The 19,077-nt window shown below is 43.8% G+C and overlaps 1 protein-coding gene across 3 annotated transcripts in view; it reads left to right on the forward strand.

The window, feature by feature from the left end:
- The window catches only part of JSRP1 (junctional sarcoplasmic reticulum protein 1), a 95,242-nt gene extending 76,388 nt beyond the window's left edge, over positions 1-18,854 (forward strand). For all 3 annotated transcript variants that reach the window (XM_075352583.1, XM_075352584.1, XM_075352582.1), the window contains 3 exons: positions 5,164-5,313; positions 14,002-14,072; positions 17,714-18,854. In XM_075352583.1, the coding sequence (XP_075208698.1) occupies positions 5,172-5,313; positions 14,002-14,072; positions 17,714-18,349 (849 nt within the window). In that variant the 5' untranslated portion in view covers positions 5,164-5,171 and the 3' untranslated portion in view covers positions 18,350-18,854. The remainder of the gene's footprint in view (positions 1-5,163; positions 5,314-14,001; positions 14,073-17,713) is intronic.
- Positions 18,855-19,077: the final 223 nt, after the last annotated feature.

The following is a 19,077-nucleotide window of genomic DNA, read 5'->3' on the forward strand; positions in this document are numbered from 1 at the left end:
CACGCAGACATGTCCGTTTTTTCTCCGGCAGCACGGGTGTCACATGGCTCGCACACTGATGTGATCCGTGTGACATCAGTTTGACACGTACCAGAGAAAACCGGGTCTTTTTAATAAAAATATTTTCTATATTTACCTCTCTCCAGCGATGCTCTCTTTAGCTCTGCTGCCTCCCGCTCCTGACCCCTGCTCATTATACTCACTGAATATTCAGTGCCCTGTGGAGCTGGAAGCCGGAGCAGCGCTGGGGACGTCAGTGCTAGGGACCGCATCGCTGAGTGAGTATACAGCAGAGCAGAGTGTGTGTGTGTGTGTGTGTGTGTTCAGTGTATACATGCATGTGCGCTATGTGTGTGTATGTGCTCGGTGTATCCATATGTGTCTGCTATGTGTGTATACATATGTGTCTGTGTATATGTGCTCAGTGTATACGTGTGTGTGTGTGTAGTGAGAACCTGGAAGCCGGAGCATCGCGGGGACAGCATCGGGGACTCATCACAGTTCCCAATGAACGCTGATGAACCTGTAAGCTGTAGCGCAGGTGTCGTCAGGATGTCATCAGAGTTCATTGGGAACTCTAATGACCTCCTGGATGTCACTGTGCTTGCAGAATACTCACCTGTCTCCGCGGTGCTGTCCTCGGCGGTGCTGTACAAAGCACTGTCCCCGTGATGCTCCGGCTTCCAGGTCCTAAGTGCATTGAATAATCAATGAATATAATGAGCGGCGGTCAGGAGCTGGAGGCAGCAGAGCCCAAGAAAGCAGGTAAATATGGAAAATCTTTTTATTTCACAGACCCGTGTTTTCTCCGGTACTTGTCACACATATTCAAACACTGATGTCACACGCGTGACACACGTGTGACACATATGACCATAACCATGCGTGTACCTGATTAAACATGGACGTCTGAACTTGGCCTTAAGGTGGATGTAGCGCCAGCGTCCTTGTACGGTCCTGCCTTTCCCCTCCAGCAGGAATGCCGACTCACTCACTGCTGCAACCGGACCACACACCTCCTCGCGGCTCTCCATGTGTTTGCCTTCTGCTCCAGGCACCTGTGCACAGTTCCCCATGGAGCATGCTTAGGGCACTCACACACTCTCCCTCTTAAAGAACCGGCACACAATTACGCAGAGTGCTTCTCAGCCTATGTCTGAGAGGCACAAGGCACTTAAGGCATCCTTCAAATAAGGGAAGTGCCTTGCACCATGTTCAGTTAGTTAGTCTCTGTCTACCTATCTAGTCATCAGGTCTTGTTTATCCTGTACCCATTACCCACACCTGTGTCAACTACTTGTACCTTTAACTGCCTTACCATACATGTCAGTATCTGCCTTCCAGTCTGCAACAGCTGTCTCATCTGCACTAGAGACTCTGCCTCTCTGTATCAAAGCCTGTCCCTGCCCTGGGGGCCAGCTGCCACAGTTCCCCCTATGGTCCAGTGGGTTTAGTCCTGCTCACCTTCCCAGCGAGCGTTACACTGGACTAGTGATAAAGTTTATTTTGGGACCCTGAACTTGATCCTGGAACCCAAACCCCTTTGGAAGTCACTGATTGGGCAGTTCGACTCTCTCTGTGGAGATACAGTCAGTGATAAACAGAGCATTTCCAGGAATTGGAGGGCGGGGTTTTTTATTTTTATGTTTTGCACACTCTACATCCGATATGTTAGTGTTACCCCCAGTGAGAGCCATTCGAACAATACAAGTGGCTCGAACTTGGCCGAGCACTAAAGGGTGCTTTACACACTGCGACATCGCTAACAATATATCGTCGGGGTCACATCGTTATTGATGCACATCCGGCGCTGTTAGCGACATCGCAGCGTGTGACACCAAGGAGCAACGATCGCAAAAGCGTCAAAAATTGTTTATCGTTGACACGTCGCTCCTTTTCATAATATCGTTGGTGGTGAATGCCGCTGGTTGTTCATCATTCCTGCGGCATCACACATCGCTATGTGTGACACCGCAGGAACAACGAACATCTCCTTACCTGCGTCCACCGGCAATGAGGAAGGAAGGAGGTGGGCGGCATGTTCCGGCCACTCATCTCCGCCCCTCCTCTGCTATTGGGCGACGACCTCTTAGTGACGCCGCAGTGACTTTGCTATGATGCCGAACGCACCTCCCCCTTGAAGGAGGGATTGTTTGGCGGTCACAGCGACGTCACTGAAAAGGTATGTGCGTGCGACGCTGCCGTAGCAATAATGTTCGCTACGGCAGCGATCACCAAATGTCGCACGAACAACAGGGGCGAATGCTATCGCGCACGACATCGCTAGCTATTGCTAGCGATGTTGCAGCGTGTAAAGCACCCTTAAGCGTACCCGAGCACAGCGATGCTCAATTGAGTAGTTTGTATACGTATAGCACCCGATCTCTGATTTTTTGTAAAGTCTTTGTTTAGTACAAACCCCGAACTTTACAGTTCGAGGTCACTCATTTGTTATAATTATTATTATAGTACAAGGCAATGATATAGTAGTGCAATGAAAATACTGCATCAAACATTTTTATCTAGTAGAAAAAATGGTACTTACCCCTACCTAAGTTGTTCCCAATGCAATAATGTAATAAAGGGCAAATCTTTCCAACATCAACGTACAAGCCAATCTTATAAGATTAATGGTTTCTTTACATGTGAGTCGACAAATGTGATCATAAAGTGTCCGTGTAGGCTCCTATATGTTGGGGAGACCATGCAGCATATAGGAGTTTGCATTAATAAACACAAGTCTACCTTGATGGACCAATTTGTTATAACTCATGCCACATAACTTTAAAGAGAAAAGTTACTCCATATCTCAGCTGAAATATTGGGTCATACAGCAAATTGCACAACCAAGAAGGGCTGCTAGTATTTAAAAAAAAAATGCTTTTGCGCAGGGAGGCATTCTGGATATATCAATTACAAACTATGCATCCTTACAATGTGCAATACAGGGTAATATTGTGGTACCGTGTTAGCCAGAAAAATCAATTGAAATACTATGTCCCAAGAATGACAAAAGTATTTTAGGAGTGATACCTTTATAGGCTAACCAGAAAAATTATATTAGCAAGCTTTCAGAACACAAAGGCTCCCATCCCGACCACCTCCTTCCTTCCGCATTGCCGGTGGAGGCAGGTAAGGAGATGTTCGTCGCTCCTGCGGTGTCACACAGGAACGACGAACAACATCGCTAATAAGCAGAAAACGATTTTTGTTTAAGGACGACCTCTCCGCGGCAAACGATTTTGACCACTTTTGCGATCGTTTTAGGTCGCCCATAAGTGTTACACACTGCGATATCGTTAATGACGCCGGATGTGCGTCACAAACACCGTGACTCCGACGATAATTCATTAACGATATCGTAGCGTGTAAAGACCGCTTTAGTTCATTTTCAGGCCCAGTTCTTCTGCGCTACGGAGCATGACACTGAACTTAGCTCATTTTCAGTGTTTCTATGCCACTGCTCATGACACTGGACTTAGTTATTTTTCTAATCTCTAATAAAAGCTTACCACGCATGACAAAAAACTTTGTTTATTTTCTTAGCTCTGCATTTAATATGCAAAACATTATACTTAATTAATTTACCTCCAGGGAGAGGCTGTCACAAATAACATAATTAGTTTTAGATTAAATCACTTCTAAACATCTTCATTTGGTTATCAAAGAGCAGAACTCTACCTTGCAGATACTGAGTGTGATTAGTTAGTTAGCATATACTGTTTACCATTATATAAGGCTTACTTGCTGGACCATGACACATCTACAGTATATTATATTATCTCTTAACCACTTCTATACAGTATAAGCTATTGAGGTAATTCTCATATATTATTGCATCAATTCACCTATTCCCATCTGTTTATGAAATCAACACACTTTACTTCATAACCTACCATAAATAAATTAAATAGTATATGACAGAACAATAGTTTATCTCCTTAATATTTATTTTTAATAGGCAATGTCTCATTAGATAAAGGCTGCTAAGGTAGAACCCTCATTCAATCCCACTGGGTTTGTTGCCTTCAGTTCGAAAATCCATTTTGCCTCTTGTTTCAGAAGGGCTTTATCCAGATCTCCTCCTCTCACTCCAAGGCTAACTTGCTTACCGTAATCCCCCAGAATCTAAAGGCCCAGTCAACGACTTACCAGCGATCCCGACAACGATATGACCTGATAAGGATCGCTGTTAAGTCGTTGGCAGGTCCCTGGTGAGATGTCACACAGTCAGATCTTACCAACGACGCAGTAACGATGAGCGACCTGTATAACGATCAAACACAGGCGTGAAAACACAGTGGTAGGCATCAAACACAGTGATGAGTCCTGCCCAGCAGGAGATCGCCTTTAAAGCAGATGGTCCGGACCATTCCGCAACGACTAGCGATCTCACAGCAGGGGCCTGATTGCTGGTAGGTGTCACACATAACGAGATCGCTGGCGAGATCGTTACTGCGTCACAGAAATTGTGACTCGGCAACGATCTCGTTCGCGATCTCGTTGTGTGTGACGGGGCCTTACTATTCAGTTGGTCTTGGTGATGTATGATTCTCATATGCCTTGATAGTGGGGTATCTATCTTCGTGTATATGGAACTTATGTGCTTAGATATCCTCCTCCTAAATTCTTGAATAGTTTTGTCCACATAAATCCTGGGGCAGCAGCACATCGCGACATAGACTATTTCCTTACTTCTGCAGTCGATATTACAATCAATCTATAACTAACACCATCTGTCGAATTTTTGAAATCCGTTGCCTTAACCAGGTACTGACAAAATGAACAAGAACCGCACGGATTAGAACCCATTTTTTGGGGGCTATCTTTACATTTTTCTTTTCTTTGCTGTTCCTGCACTAAGTGTTTTTAAGTGTGTGTTCAGTGCACTATATGTAATCATTTAATAATTGAATTAATAAAAGTTACGTTTTATTTATAGGACTTTAGTTTAGGGGTTTAGTTGCCTTTGGCAAATAGTAATTAGGACCAGGGGCAGGGACCTTAGATTCATAGCACCACTCCAGCACTGGATTGGTGCTTTAATTTACATAATGGAATATTTTAGAAATTAAATAGACAAACCCCTCATCAAAGAGTATTACACTCTTCAATAAATAATTATAGCATTGATAAGAAATATTACCTTTGTTTCACCGTCAGGTTCAACAATGAAAAAGAAGCCAGAGCCCAAAAGTGTCGGAGCTGTGAGAGAAGAGGAATTTTATCCCTGGAATGGAATTACTCTTAATAGATGTCTAGTTCTTGCAGCTGTTGCCGCCCTTCTGAGTATGGGTTTTCAGGTGCTTCAAGGTAAGGATAACTGGTACTTGTGATTATTGCCTCCCTGAAACTATTAGATTATTACAGTTATATGTGTGTAGAATTCGCACAACATCACTAACACCCGTCACACGGACTTACCTTCCCTGCTTCCTTTGGCCGGCGATCCGCCTCCTTTCTAAGGGGACAGTTCGTGCGGCGTCACAGCGACGTCACACGGCAGCCGTCCAATAGCAGAGGAGGGGCGGAGATGAGCGGCCGGAACATGCCGCCCACCTCCTTCCTTCCTCATTGCCGGTGGACGCAGGTAAGGAGATGTTCGTTGTTCCTGCGGTGTCACACATAGCGATGTGTGCTGCCACAGGAACGACGAACAACATCGTACCTGCAGCAGCAACGATATTTGGAAAAGGAGTGACTTGTCAACGAGCAACGATTTTTCAAGTTTTTGTGCTCGTTGATCGTCGCTCCTTGGTGTCACATGCTGCGATGTCGCTAACGGCGCCGGATGTGCGTCACTAATGATGTGACCCCGACGATATATCGTTAGCGATGTCGCAGCGTGTAAAGCACCCTTTTGTCCCCTTCAGTTATATTGGTAAGGATGGTTGACCTTAGGGAGATCAACATCCAGCACCGCAGAGCACCATCACGTGTTTCTCAACGCAGTGATTCTAGAGCAATGCCCCCTGGGAAATATGCAAAAGAAGGAAGCCGCGGAGACACCATCACATGTTTCTCAACGCTGGCAGGTAACTAGCCAGGTCTTTCACCGGGAAGGAACAACTACGGGAAGGGCAGTCTCCAGTCAAGGAAACCACCTATGCCAAAACATGGTATCCATCCACAGACAGCTGTTTCGGGGTATTTGCCCCTCATCAGTGTGGCGTAGGAAACTGGCTAGAGTGAGCAATGCCTAGTAGAAGACTACATAGGTAAGGATGGTTGACCTTAGGGAGATAAACATCCAGCACCGCGGAGCACCATCACGTGTTTCTCAACGCAGTGATTCTAGAGCAATGCCCCCTGGGAAATATGCAAAGCTGTCTGTGAATGGATACCATGTTTTGGCATAGGTGGTTTCCTTGACTGGAGACTGCCCTTCCCGTGGTTGCTCCTTCCATGAAAGACCTGGCTAGTTAACTGCCAGCGTTGAGAAACATGTGTTGGTGTCTCCGCGGTTTCCTTGTTTTGTAAAATATATATTGACTGAAAACTGTTCGTATCCTCACATCCTCATGTGTTTGTTATCTTCAGCAAGGCCCTATTAACACTTGCGAATTTTGTCAGTAATTGTAACAGAAAACCATGACTGGGTCCAAACCATGGAGAAGGTACAGATTGTGTGGCTTACAAATTCTGATTAAGAAATACTGACCAAATTACCCAAATATGATAGTGGAATGAGGGGAATCTTTGGCAAGCATAAGGAGCTTATTAACTCCTTCTCGTCTTTGGAAGTACTGGTACTTCCAATGTCAAGGCCCCATTTATAGTGCAGACTCTAGAGGTGAGCTCACATCATACCTGGCAAATGTGTGCTACACAGCCAGTATCTGCCTGTAACAGCAGCAATCAAAACTAAGCTCTAGTTGTTACTGTTAACAACTTAAATGCCATTATCAATTTCTGACATGTAAGTTGCACAGTCCGCCATGGTGGTGTTCCATGCACCTATCACCCACCACAACTCTCCAAGATGCCATGATAGGATGCCGGTACATTGCAATGATAGTATCTACCATCATAAAAAAGCACACATGAGAAAAAAGGAGGGCAGTGCCCAACCAAGTAATGTACAACTATAAATAATTTATTAAATGAAATTTTACAGACCAAACAAGAAGAAACATCTATTTACAAACATGAGTACTCAGGACAACAGACAAAAATAGTCATTGTAAGGCAATACCCCCAGGACTTTGAGCCAATATAACTGAGTAAGAGACACAGCAACATCTATAACTGGTTACCTGCAAAAAGAGCCTTAGGCTATGTGCCCACGTAGCGTATTTTCATGCAGTTACGCTGCGTTCTGCACCGCAGCGTAACTGCATGTGTCCTGCGTCCCCAGCACAATCTATGAAGATTGTGCCTAATCCATGCCCACGTGGCGTATTAGAACACAGCGATTCGGCTGCTGCCAAAGCGCTGCGTTCTAAAAAACAACATGTCACTTCTTTCATGCGCTTTGTAAGCAGGTCCCGATCTGTCTATGGGAGGGACTGCATCCAGAGCGCATGAAATCGGCTTTTCATTACGGGCTGTTTCTGCAGCGATGTGAAGCGCACGTATGCTGTTCAAATCGCTGCAGAAATTTCTGCAGGGACAGAACGCTATGTGCGCACTAGGCCCTTTTACCCGCGGATTACCCGCGGTTTTGCTGCAGAAATTTCTTGAGAAATGTTTGTAATCTTCCTGCAGACATTTCCCAGCAAAACCTATGGGGAAAAAAAAATAGCTGTGCGCACACTGCGTTTTTTTCTGAAGAAAATTCTTTGTGAAGATTTTCTTGAGAAAATTTCTTGAGAAAATGTGCATGTCACTTCTTTTCCGCAGGTACCCTGCGGAATACCCCGGTATTTCACTCCATTCACTGTAATGTAATCGCGAAACTCCGGGGGTATACCGCAGGTAGCAAATGATGTGCGGTATACCCCCGGTATAGCCGCGATTTACCTGCGGTAATATTCATCGCTGCCTGCGGTTTTGCAGGGAGTGATGTCATTATGACAGAAGAGGAAGCGGAGCAGAGTAAACACACATGTCACACTCCCTGGACGCCGCACAGAAGCACTTCCGTGTGACGTCCGGCGGGTGCCCGTACAGTCTGTGTCCCGCTCCAGCCCTGCGGCTACACGCCCTGCAGTGTGTCAGTGTCTGCCCGCAGTATCAGCAGCTTGTCACCCTGCAGCGCAGGCAGACACTGACACACAGCAGTGCGTGCAGCCGCGGGGATGACGGGCGCTGCTGTCAGGAGGTGAGATGAGATCATTACCTGCTGTGACGATCTCCTGCCTCCTGACGTCACCGCGGTCACTGCTGTCTATGCCCGTCTCGCGAGCGGCCCGAGACTTTCACTAGCGGTGACGTCACGGGCTCTCGTGATACTGCTGACAACGCGGCGGGCATAGAAGGCAGTGACAGCGCTGATGGCAGGACTGCAGGAGATCATCACTGCAGGTAATGATCTCATCTAACCTCCTGACAGGAGCGCTCGTCATCCTCTGCAGTGACCTGGGCTGACCTATTGATGTTAGCTCAGGTCACTGCATTACTCTCCCAGCCAATGGGGAACCTTCTGTTCTTCACTTACTGGGACAGTGACTATGGTATGGATCGTCGCGGGACCCCCCCCCTTATTGGATTACGCCGGATGTGGAATTGATTGTTCTTTTCAATAAATTGGTGAAAGAGGGAATGTGGGGAGTGGTTTTTTTTCAAACAAAACTTTTTTTGTTGTCTATTTTTTATTTATTACTGACTGGGTTGGTGATGTCGGGTATCTGATAGACGTGTGACATCACGAACCCCAGGGCTTGATGCCAGGTGACATTACACATCTGGCGTCAACCCCATATATTACCCCGTTTGCCACCGCACCAGGGCAACGGATGAGTTTGGGAGAAGCGCCAGGATTGGCACGTCTAATAGATGCGCCACTTCTGGGGCGGCTACGGCATGCTATTTTTAGGCTGGGGAGTGTCCAATAACAGTGGACCTCCCTAGTCTGAGAATATGAGACCACAGCTGTCCGCTTTACCTTGGCTGGTGATCCAATTTGGGGGAGACCCCACGTTTTTTGTTTTAAATTATTTATTTAATGTAAAATAACAGCATGGGGTGCCCTCTGTGTTGGATTACCAGCCAAGGTGAAGCTGCCAGCTGTGGTCTGCAGGCTGCAGCCATCTGCTTTACCCTAGCTGGCTACAAAAGATGGGGGGACCTCACGTGTTTTTTTTTTTTAAATTATTTATTTATTTTATGGCTAAATACAAGGCTAGGCACCCTTTAGTCAACTGAGCCACTTAACTGGCAGACACAATGCCCTCCTAGACATAAAGGTAGGAAATATGCTATTAAAGAATAATTGGTAGAAAGAACAGAAAAAAAGATGTAAGGACCAATAATCATGTCCTGCTAATTCAATATTAAATTACAGAAAGTACAAAGTAAAAAATAGGAGCACTCAAGACTAATCAGACAAAGTCAAACAGACAATAAGGAACAATGCCATGTAGTAACACTCACCAAAAAGGCTCTGATATAACATATGGAAAATCCTGGAGAAGAGGGAAAAGCTGCCCGTCCGGGTCTGCGGTCTATGTGATCTGACAGCCCAATGCCCAAGTTTAAATAGACCGCTTAATTGGCGTATATCATGTTACGGAACGTCACTTCCGGTCCACAAACCGGAAGTGACGATCCTGACTGGCAATATGTAGAACCAAATGGTTGGAAAACACGGACTTGCGCAGACTGCCCATGCCACTTCACATCCAACAAACTGGACAAAAAGTGGTGCGCCAGCATATAGGATATAGTAGAACAAAAAGATAATTACAATAGATCGCTTGATTAGCGCTTAACATATCGCGGAACGTCACTTCCGGTCCGCAAACCGGAAGTGACGATCCTGGCTGGCAAACTGTAAACCAAATGGTTGGCAAACGCGGACTTGCGCAGACAGTCCACCCCACTTTAAATTCAATCAACTAAACGAAGAACACGGTCATACGGAACGGATGGGAAATTTATAAAGGATAGACCACATGAATCAACAATGACTAATAGGCCGCTTAATTAGCGTATATCATGTTACGGAACGTCACTCCCGGTCCACAAACCGGAAGTGACGATCCTGGCTGGCAAACTGTAAACCAAGTGGTTGGCAAACGCGGACTTGCGCAGACAGTCCACCCCACTTTACATTCAATCAACTAGACGAAGAACACGGTCAAACGGAACGGATGGGAAATTTATAAAGGATAGACCACATGAATTAACAATGACTAATAGTGCCCCCTTATCATGTAATTACTATGATATAAAGGTGATAAGAATAAAGGAACACCACTGTCCGTTGAAACAACGGAGAGTGGTGTACCAACCCATTAAGGATATAGTGAATAAAAAGTATTATTTATAATGTTGTATAAAAAAGTCAACTTACTTCAAAATACAAGGACAAACCAATAAAGGGGAGCAAAAGGTAATAAAAAGAGAGGACTAAGGGAATGGTGTGTATGTTTGGAATCAATATATACTCATATTTAAGTACTAATCATATATAGTATAGTATAGTATAGTATAGTAACAAAAATCATCTAAAAGAAATATAGAAAATCAAACCGATTACAAAAATCCTGGTTATCACTGAAGATGGTCGGTCTTACACCAACCCGTAGTCCTCTTGAAATTCTTTGAACACGTACATATTCTGCAATAGTGGCACAGTGCAATTCCAAATTTTGTAGTTTTCTAGATTCCTTCTGAAAATCGCGGGTTCGAAGCTCTGAAGTCGGAATATGCAAAAAGTCACTCTGCACTGTGGTGCGGCTCATAATATCTGCCATTTCATCAGCAGTATAAGAGAACGCCGCATTGGCCATTTTTTAGAAAAAAGGGTGCACACACTAAGGGTTTAACTATGTGTATGTAGAAATGTGGCACTCCTTGTTCGCTGGTGCTTGGATAGGGTCCCACCCCGATACAAAATATCAAAAAAATCCACATTCAAAGCAATGAAATGAAATTGTTTTGAATTTTTATTTATTCGTTTATGGAAAGCTATTTTGTGTAAATATTAGTTGATGTTTTGGTCTTCCGACCTTCATCAGATTACACTACAATAAAGAAATACATAAAGAATTTTTAGATGTACAGAAATATAATGGCATAATACAATCATAGTATCAGAAAAGGCAGAAATTTCACCAAACAATAATACATTGACCATAAGAAATCACATACTAACCAAATAATGACACAAAAAGGAAAAATCGAAATAAATAATCTGTCAACTGAGCCACTTAACTGGCAGACACAATGCCCTCCTAGACATAAAGGTAGAAAATATGCTATTAAAGAATAATTGGTAGAAAGAACAGAAAAAAAGATGTAAGGACCAATAATCATGTCCTGCTAATTCAATATTAAATTACAGAAAGTACAAAGTAAAAAATAGGAGCACTCAAGACTAATCAGACAAAATCAAACAGACAATAAGGAACAATGCCATGTAGTAACACTCACCAAAAAGGCTCTGATATAACATATGGAAAATCCTGGAGAAGAGGGAAAAGCTGCCCGTCCGGGTCTGCTGTCTATGTGATCTGACAGCCCAATGCCCAAGTTTAAATAGACCGCTTAATTGGCGTATATCATGTTACGGAACGTCACTTACGGTCCACAAACCGGAAGTGACGATCCTGACTGGCAATATGTAGAACCAAATGGTTGGAAAACACGGACTTGCGCAGACTGCCCATGCCACTTCACATCCAACAAACTGGACAAAAAGTGGTGCGCCAGCATATAGGATATAGTAGAACAAAAAGATAATTACAATAGATCGCTTGATTAGCGCTTAACCGTGTTCTTCGTTTAGTTGATTGAATGTAAAGTGGGGTGGACTGTCTGCGCAAGTCCGCGTTTGCCAACCATTTGGTTTACAGTTTGCCAGCCAGGATAGTCACTTCCGGTTTGCGGACCGGAAGTGACGTTCCGCGATATGTTAAGCGCTAATCAAGTGATCTATTGTAATTATCTTTTTGTTCTACTATATCCTATATGCTGGCGCACCACTTTTTGTCCAGTTTGTTGGATGTGAAGTGGCATGGGCAGTCTGTGCAAGTCCGTGTTTTCCAACCATTTGGTTCTACATATTGCCAGTCGGGATCGTCACTTCTGGTTTGTGGACCGGAAGTGACGTTCCGTAACATGATATACGCCAATTAAGCGGTCTATTTAAACTTGGGCATTGGGCTGTCAGATCACATAGACCGCAGACCCGGACGGGCAGCTTTTCCCTCTTCTCCAGGATTTTCCATATGTTATATCAGAGCCTTTTTGGTGAGTGTTACTACATGGCATTGTTCCTTATTGTCTGTTTGACTTTGTCTGATTAGTCTTGAGTGCTCCTATTTTTTACTTTGTACTTTCTGTAATTTAATATTGAATTAGCAGGACATGATTATTGGTCCTTACATCTTTTTTTCTGTTCTTTCTACCAATTATTCTTTAATAGCATATTTCCTACCTTTATGTCTAGGAGGGCATTGTGTCTGCCAGTTAAGTGGCTCAGTTGACAGATTATTTATTTCGATTTTCCCTTTTTGTGTCATTATTTGGTTAGTATGTGATTTCTTATGGTCAATGTATTATTGTTTGGTGAAATTTCTGCCTTTTCTGATACTATGATTGTATTATGCCATTATATTTCTGTACATCTAAAAATTCTTTATGTATTTCTTTATTGTAGTGTAATCTGATGAAGGTCGGAAGACCGAAACGTCAACTAATATTTACACAAAATAGCTTTCCATAAACGAATGAATAAAAATTCAAAACAATTTCATTTCATTGCTTTGAGTGCTGGATTTTTTTGATATTTTCTATCGGGGTGGGACCCTATCCAAGCACCAGCGAACAAGGAGTGCCACATTTCTACATACACATAGGCACCCTTTAGTGCCACATGAAAGTCACTAAAGGGTGCCAGCTTAGAAAATGCAGGGGTTTTGGACATTATATAGGTCTTTCTCATCTATCTATCTATCTATTCATCTATCCATCTTTCCCTCTATCCATTATCTGTCTGTCTATCGATTATCTATCTATTTTCTATATTATTTATTGCAGTTACAGTATAAAAAAACCGCAGGGACCAACCTGCGGAAAAACCGCAGCAAAACCGCGGTAAAACAGCGGCAAATCCGCGGCAAAAATGCATGCGTTTTTCCCGCGGATTTGGTGCGTTTTTTTACCGCAGCTGCGGTAATCTTAAACTCCCAGAAGTTTCTCAAGAAATTTTGTTGAGAAAAATCACTTTTCTAGTGCGCACATAGCCTAACAGTGCAGGAGTAACATGCTAATAGATGAAAGGTGTGTGTGAAAAGGCATAGATTAATACAGTAAATATAAATACCTAGCAGACATGGGTAAGGGTAGTAGTTTGGGGGGATAAGCCATAAGACTGGAGTTTTTAACCATTTTCCAATACATTGTATGTTAAAAAAATCAATAATTCAAAACTAGAACTCATCCCCAAAAATAAACAAATCCACATATGCTAAGTGAATGGAAAAATTAAAAGGTTAGGCAGGAAGGAAGCATTAAAAGTGCAAAAACAAAAACTGGCCTTGGCGGGAAGGGGTTAAAGATGATAAGTCCATTTCAAGTTAATAACCACATTGTGCCTTACCGTAAAAAAGGTTACTTTAAAACAAATTACTTTTTATTTTTCTAGCATGTTCTGTGGATATTTTCCAATGAAGTGTATTGCTAAATGTATTTTTACAGTAACACAAATAAAATCCGGTACATCTACCATCTCTATGTTGTCAGGAGAATTAAACAATTGCACCATATAATTAATGGGCAGCTTTGTATAGTTTAGATCTGATGGAAGTAGCCGATACAGAAGCAGGAGAAAGCTGAGTTACAATTCTGTCTCCTGTAAAGCAGAATTACTTAAGACTCATGATTTCCTTTCAGATGCTGTCGATGATGACTTAGCAGATGTAGAAGCTGAAGCCTGGATTCCAACAGATCAAACTGATGAGCTGGTAAGAACCTAGCTAGGTTTAATCCGTCCAGGATTTTAAAGGGAACCTGTCCATTCTGTGGACAGTATGGTATAGAGAGAAAGAGAAGCTGAGTAGAATGAAATTGAAGTTTGTTGGATTCAGTATAACTTGCATTTATTCATTGAAATCCCTGGTGTTCGTATACATATGAGTCAAGTAGGCGGTCCTACTCAGTGACTGACAGGTGTTAGCATTCACGGTCAAGTGGGGAAGTCTTTCAATTACTGAATAAAACCGGCCACTTGACTAATATGCTTACAAACACTAGGAATTTCAATGAATAAAATGTGTTTTACTGAAACTTTCACAACAGTAAAAAAAGTACCGTATTTTTCGTTCTATAAGACACATCGGATTATAAGTCATATATGGGGTCCGTTTATAATCTGGTCGTGTTTTACCAGGGAGGGGGGCCTGCAGAGGAGCGGTGGTCACAGGAGGCATGGGTGGTACTGGAGTACTGCAAGTAGTATAGAGGGGGGCCCAGATACTCACTGCGGGTGCTGCTCTGTGCGGGGGCCGGTGTTGCTCTGCTCTGTGCGGGGCCAGAGACGCGGGTGCTGCTCTGTGCAGGGCCGGTGTCGCTCTGCTCTGTGCGGTGCCAGCGACGCCGCTCTGCTCTGTGCGGGGACGGTGTCGCTCTGCTCTGTGCTGACGACGATGCTCTGCTCTGTGCGGGGACGGTGTCGCTCTCCTCTGTGCTGACGACGATGCTCTGCTATGTGCGGGGCCGGTGTCTTCTCTGTGCGGTGCCGGTGACGCCGCTCTGCGTGGGGCCGGTGTCGTTCTCCTCTGTGCGGTGCCGGCGACGCCGCTCTGCTCTGTGCGGGGCCGGTGTCGTTCTGCTCTGTACAGGCCCGGCAACGCCGCTCTGCTCTGTGTTCTCTGCAAGTAGTATAGAGGGGGGCCCAGATACTCACTGCGGGTGCTGCTCTGTGCGGGGGCCGGTGTTGCTCTGCTCTGTGCGGGGCCAGAGACGCGGGTGCTGCTCTGTGCAGGGCCGGTGTCGTTCTGCTCTGTACGGGCCCGGCAACGCCGCTCTGCTCTGTGTTCTCTGTCCTGTGAAGGAGCAGCCGAGCAGAACGGAGCAGCTGTGCACAGAGCAGCTGAGCAGGATGGAGCAGCCGTGCACAGAGCAACCGAGCAGGACGGAGCAGCCGTGCACAGAGCAACCGAGCAGGACGGAGCAGCCGTGCACAGAGCAACCGAGCAGGACGGAGCAGCCGTGCACAGAGCAACCAAGCAGGACGGAGCAGCCGTGCACAGAGCAGGACGGAGCAGCCGTGCACAGAGCAACCGAGCAGGATGGAGCAGCCGTGCACAGAGCAACCGAGCAGAATGGAGCAGCCGTGCACAGAGCAATTGAGCAGGACGGAGCAGCCGTGCACAGAGCAATTAAGCAGGACGGAGCAGCCGTGCACAGAGCAACCGAGCAGTACGGATCAGTCGTGCACAGAGCAATTGAGCAGGACGGTGCAGCCGTGCACAGAGCAGCCGAGAAGGATGGAGCAGCCGTGCACAGAGCAGAACGGAGTGGCTCCAAACAGAACAGAGCGGCACGGCCCAATCCAGAACAGCGTCGCACAGACCAGCAGCGCTGTCAGCACAGTGCACTGCTCAGAGCATCTCCCTGCCTCCTTTGACCCCTCTGCACAACCCCCCGGTAAGCTACATTCGGATTTTAAGACGCACCCCTCATTTTCCTCCCAAAGTTTTGGGAGGAAAAGTGCGTCTTATAATCCGAAAAATACGGTATATTAATATGATCAGCTCATCATGCTCTATAACATCCGATCTGCAAATCAGATACTATTTTCAGCATAACAGGCTCCATTTAAAGTCACACACTTTCAGTTTTTCAGTGTTTTCTGAGCTAAATAAGAGGTCTCTAAAGTGCCAGTACTTAAGCAGAGATGAGTATGATTATTAACACTTTTTCAGCTTTCTTGTCAGGCAGTCAGTGTGGAGGAGGAGCAGTACAGTAGAGCTGACAGTATTGTTAGAGAAGAACTGCTAGAAGTGTTTGAAATGAGACAAAACTAAGCTTAGTTGTACTCCCCCCTCTACCACACTGAATGCTTTCAAAGGAAAAGTGAAGTGTGTGTAATCACACTCCCCTCTGTTCTTCTCTCAGCACTTTGAAATTGAACATGGCTCTGCAGTGAGTCCATTAACTTTACGTTATTATGTGTCTCACACAGGAGAAACCCTATTCTAAGCTATAGTGAGTGTGTGTTCTTTTTTCTCTTGTATATTGCCGCCTTCTCCCGCAAGGCTATAACCTAAATTTTACAAACGAATATCTTCGCAATGGATAGGAGAAATTAAAAAATATTTAAGCACAGACGGAAAACAACAGCACTCAGTTCCAGGGAATAAAATCTTCTTTTAATGCAACATATTAAAATTCACCTGGGGGGAAAGGAGGAGAAAGTGCAGACAAGTGCAGATTCGGTCAGACAACAGACTATTTCGCGCGACTGTGCTTCTACAGATCTGACTCAGACCTGTAGAAGCGCAGTCACGTGAAATGGTTCATCATCTGACCGAATCTGCACTTTCTCCTCCCCTTCCCCCACTCCTGCCTTTCCTCCATTGAGAGGTGAATTTAAATATGTTGCAATAAAAGAAGATTTTATTCACTGGAAATGCCGTGGATTTCCTTCTGTGCTGAAGTACCTTGTTTCCCCGGACCGGGGGGCACTTTTTGCTGAGCACCACTGTGATTCTGACTGGTTTTGTGCTGGATCCCCTGCTTGTGGCCTGCTGTCCACATGTGAATAGTGCCAGGTGAGCATTTTTCTTTTTTCATGAAATTAAAAAGTATGTTTTACTTAGCTCTCCAGCCATCATGCCATGAATTAGCCAGTTTACCGTGCTCAAACTAGTGAAAAATCAACTTTTATTAATTCAATTGCAGATTCATTTAGGGTGGTGGTGTGATTGGAAAGCAGGTATATATTATTTCATAATCCACAATTATTACACATTATACAAATTGTCAAGAAATCTTGAAAAACATGCTGTAAGGTCAATCAAACAGTAAGTAGCAAATGGGTGGATACCAATATATAATCATGACTTTCTAACCATTTTTTGTATAATAATTAAATAAACCACTATAACAGGTATAACATACCACTCAACCAGTGTCTATACGATTATCAGCATAAATCAAAAAGAAAAAAAAAGAGTTTAAATATAATACCCAGCAAGCCTCATATCAACGTATAAGACCTCTTGACACTCACTGCACCATACCCTGATATTCGTTTCGCATATGGCTTCATCAGGGGGTCATATATTGATGGTGATTTCTTTAGGAGGCCTCAACGTTTCTAAAATCCTTATCTATTTATGTTCTGTATAAGTATTATTCTATGCCCTTGGCTGGAGGAGGCAACATTCACATTTTGCTAATTTAGTTTTACATTTATTTAGCACCCATCCATATTGGGCAATATTGCATACATTACTAAATTAGCCCTCTAGACTTTATACAGGATAAACTGCTTTCAAAACAACTACACTGGTATGTAAGCATGAACACTTTTTAATATATGTTCTGACTAAATTATTTTTTATTGATTGATACGTATTTTACCATTTCGTTTTGTCAGGCAGAACCATGGTTTTTTGAATCTTGGTTTGGTTCATCTGAACCAGAGTTGCCTGAAGATGAGCAACCAGAATCTCCTGATATTGAAGAATCAGATGTTCCAATTTTAGAAGAAACTGAAACACCTGCAGCTGATGATCAGGAACTAACAAGTGAAGAAGAGGATGAAATAATAAATATTGAAGAAGATGTGGTAACAGAAGAACCACCAACCTCTGAGAAAACAGAGTCAAAAAAAGAAACTCAAAAAACAACTGTACAATGGGGGTTAAAGAGTAAAAGCAAATATATGGAAGCCAAAGTTGGCAAGATACGAATAGCATCTGACGATGGTCCTCAGAAAAGGGATATATTCCCATTTCATAAGAAACCTAAAGAACCAATCAAGTCTTTTGGAGATACTGAAGGAAAGTCTTACAAAGAAAAAAGTTATCTGAAAAAATATGATGAAAAGAAACATGACTACTCAAAGAAACAGGATTTTATAGGAAAGCAATACAGAAAAGAAAATGAAGAGCAACATAAATACTTCAAACAAGACAAGGGACGCAAAGAGAATAAGGAGAGCAAGGGCTATAAGCAGTATCACCAGGAAAAGGACTACAAGAGGAAGCATGATTCTCGGCATTTTGGTTAATCCTCCTTAAGATATTAACAACTTTCCTCTGTAGCTGAAGGGCAGTACTTTGGGTTCATGTGTGTAGATTTACCCAGTGACAAGAATGCAGTGATGACAAGGGAAGAACAGAGCCTCTATGGTCTATCAATATCACCAGTGACCCAAACCCCTTCCTGGTCATTCAGTTGAGTAGATTCAGAACCTAGATAACAAAGACAGGTTCAGACGGGTGTATTTCACGGTCTGTATATACACACAAGGCAACGACTGACTGCAAGTCTCTTGACCCAACCTTAGCGACACAAGGCTGAAAATTTGGGATCAGAGACCTGCAATCAATCTGGGCATTGTAGTCTTTTCATAGACAGTGAAATACGCTCAGCTAAACCCTGCCAAATACTAAAAGTATGATTGTAGTCATTTTTATACAGATTTTTTTTATTTTAAAATGATACTTTGTTGGGCTGGACAGAACACTACGTTCTAAGAGATATTACATTCTCTAATAAAAATGTAAACCATTTACTCGTATTTCATTTAAATAAAACCTATCTAATGTTTATTAGAAAACATTTTAAGCGGTTTGTGCTTTTGAAAAAATAGCCTAAAAGCAGGGCGTGATAAAGTATAAGATAAGCATTACCTAATAAAAGGACTGCTGGGCCTTGTGTACTTTGCTGGGTTGCGCGGCTTTGTGCACTTTGCTGCAGCGATGATGTGCTGTACACATGTGACCACGCGCCTCA

Source organism: Anomaloglossus baeobatrachus, chromosome 1 (genome assembly GCF_048569485.1).
Source record: "Anomaloglossus baeobatrachus isolate aAnoBae1 chromosome 1, aAnoBae1.hap1, whole genome shotgun sequence".
NCBI lineage: Eukaryota > Metazoa > Chordata > Amphibia > Anura > Aromobatidae > Anomaloglossus > Anomaloglossus baeobatrachus.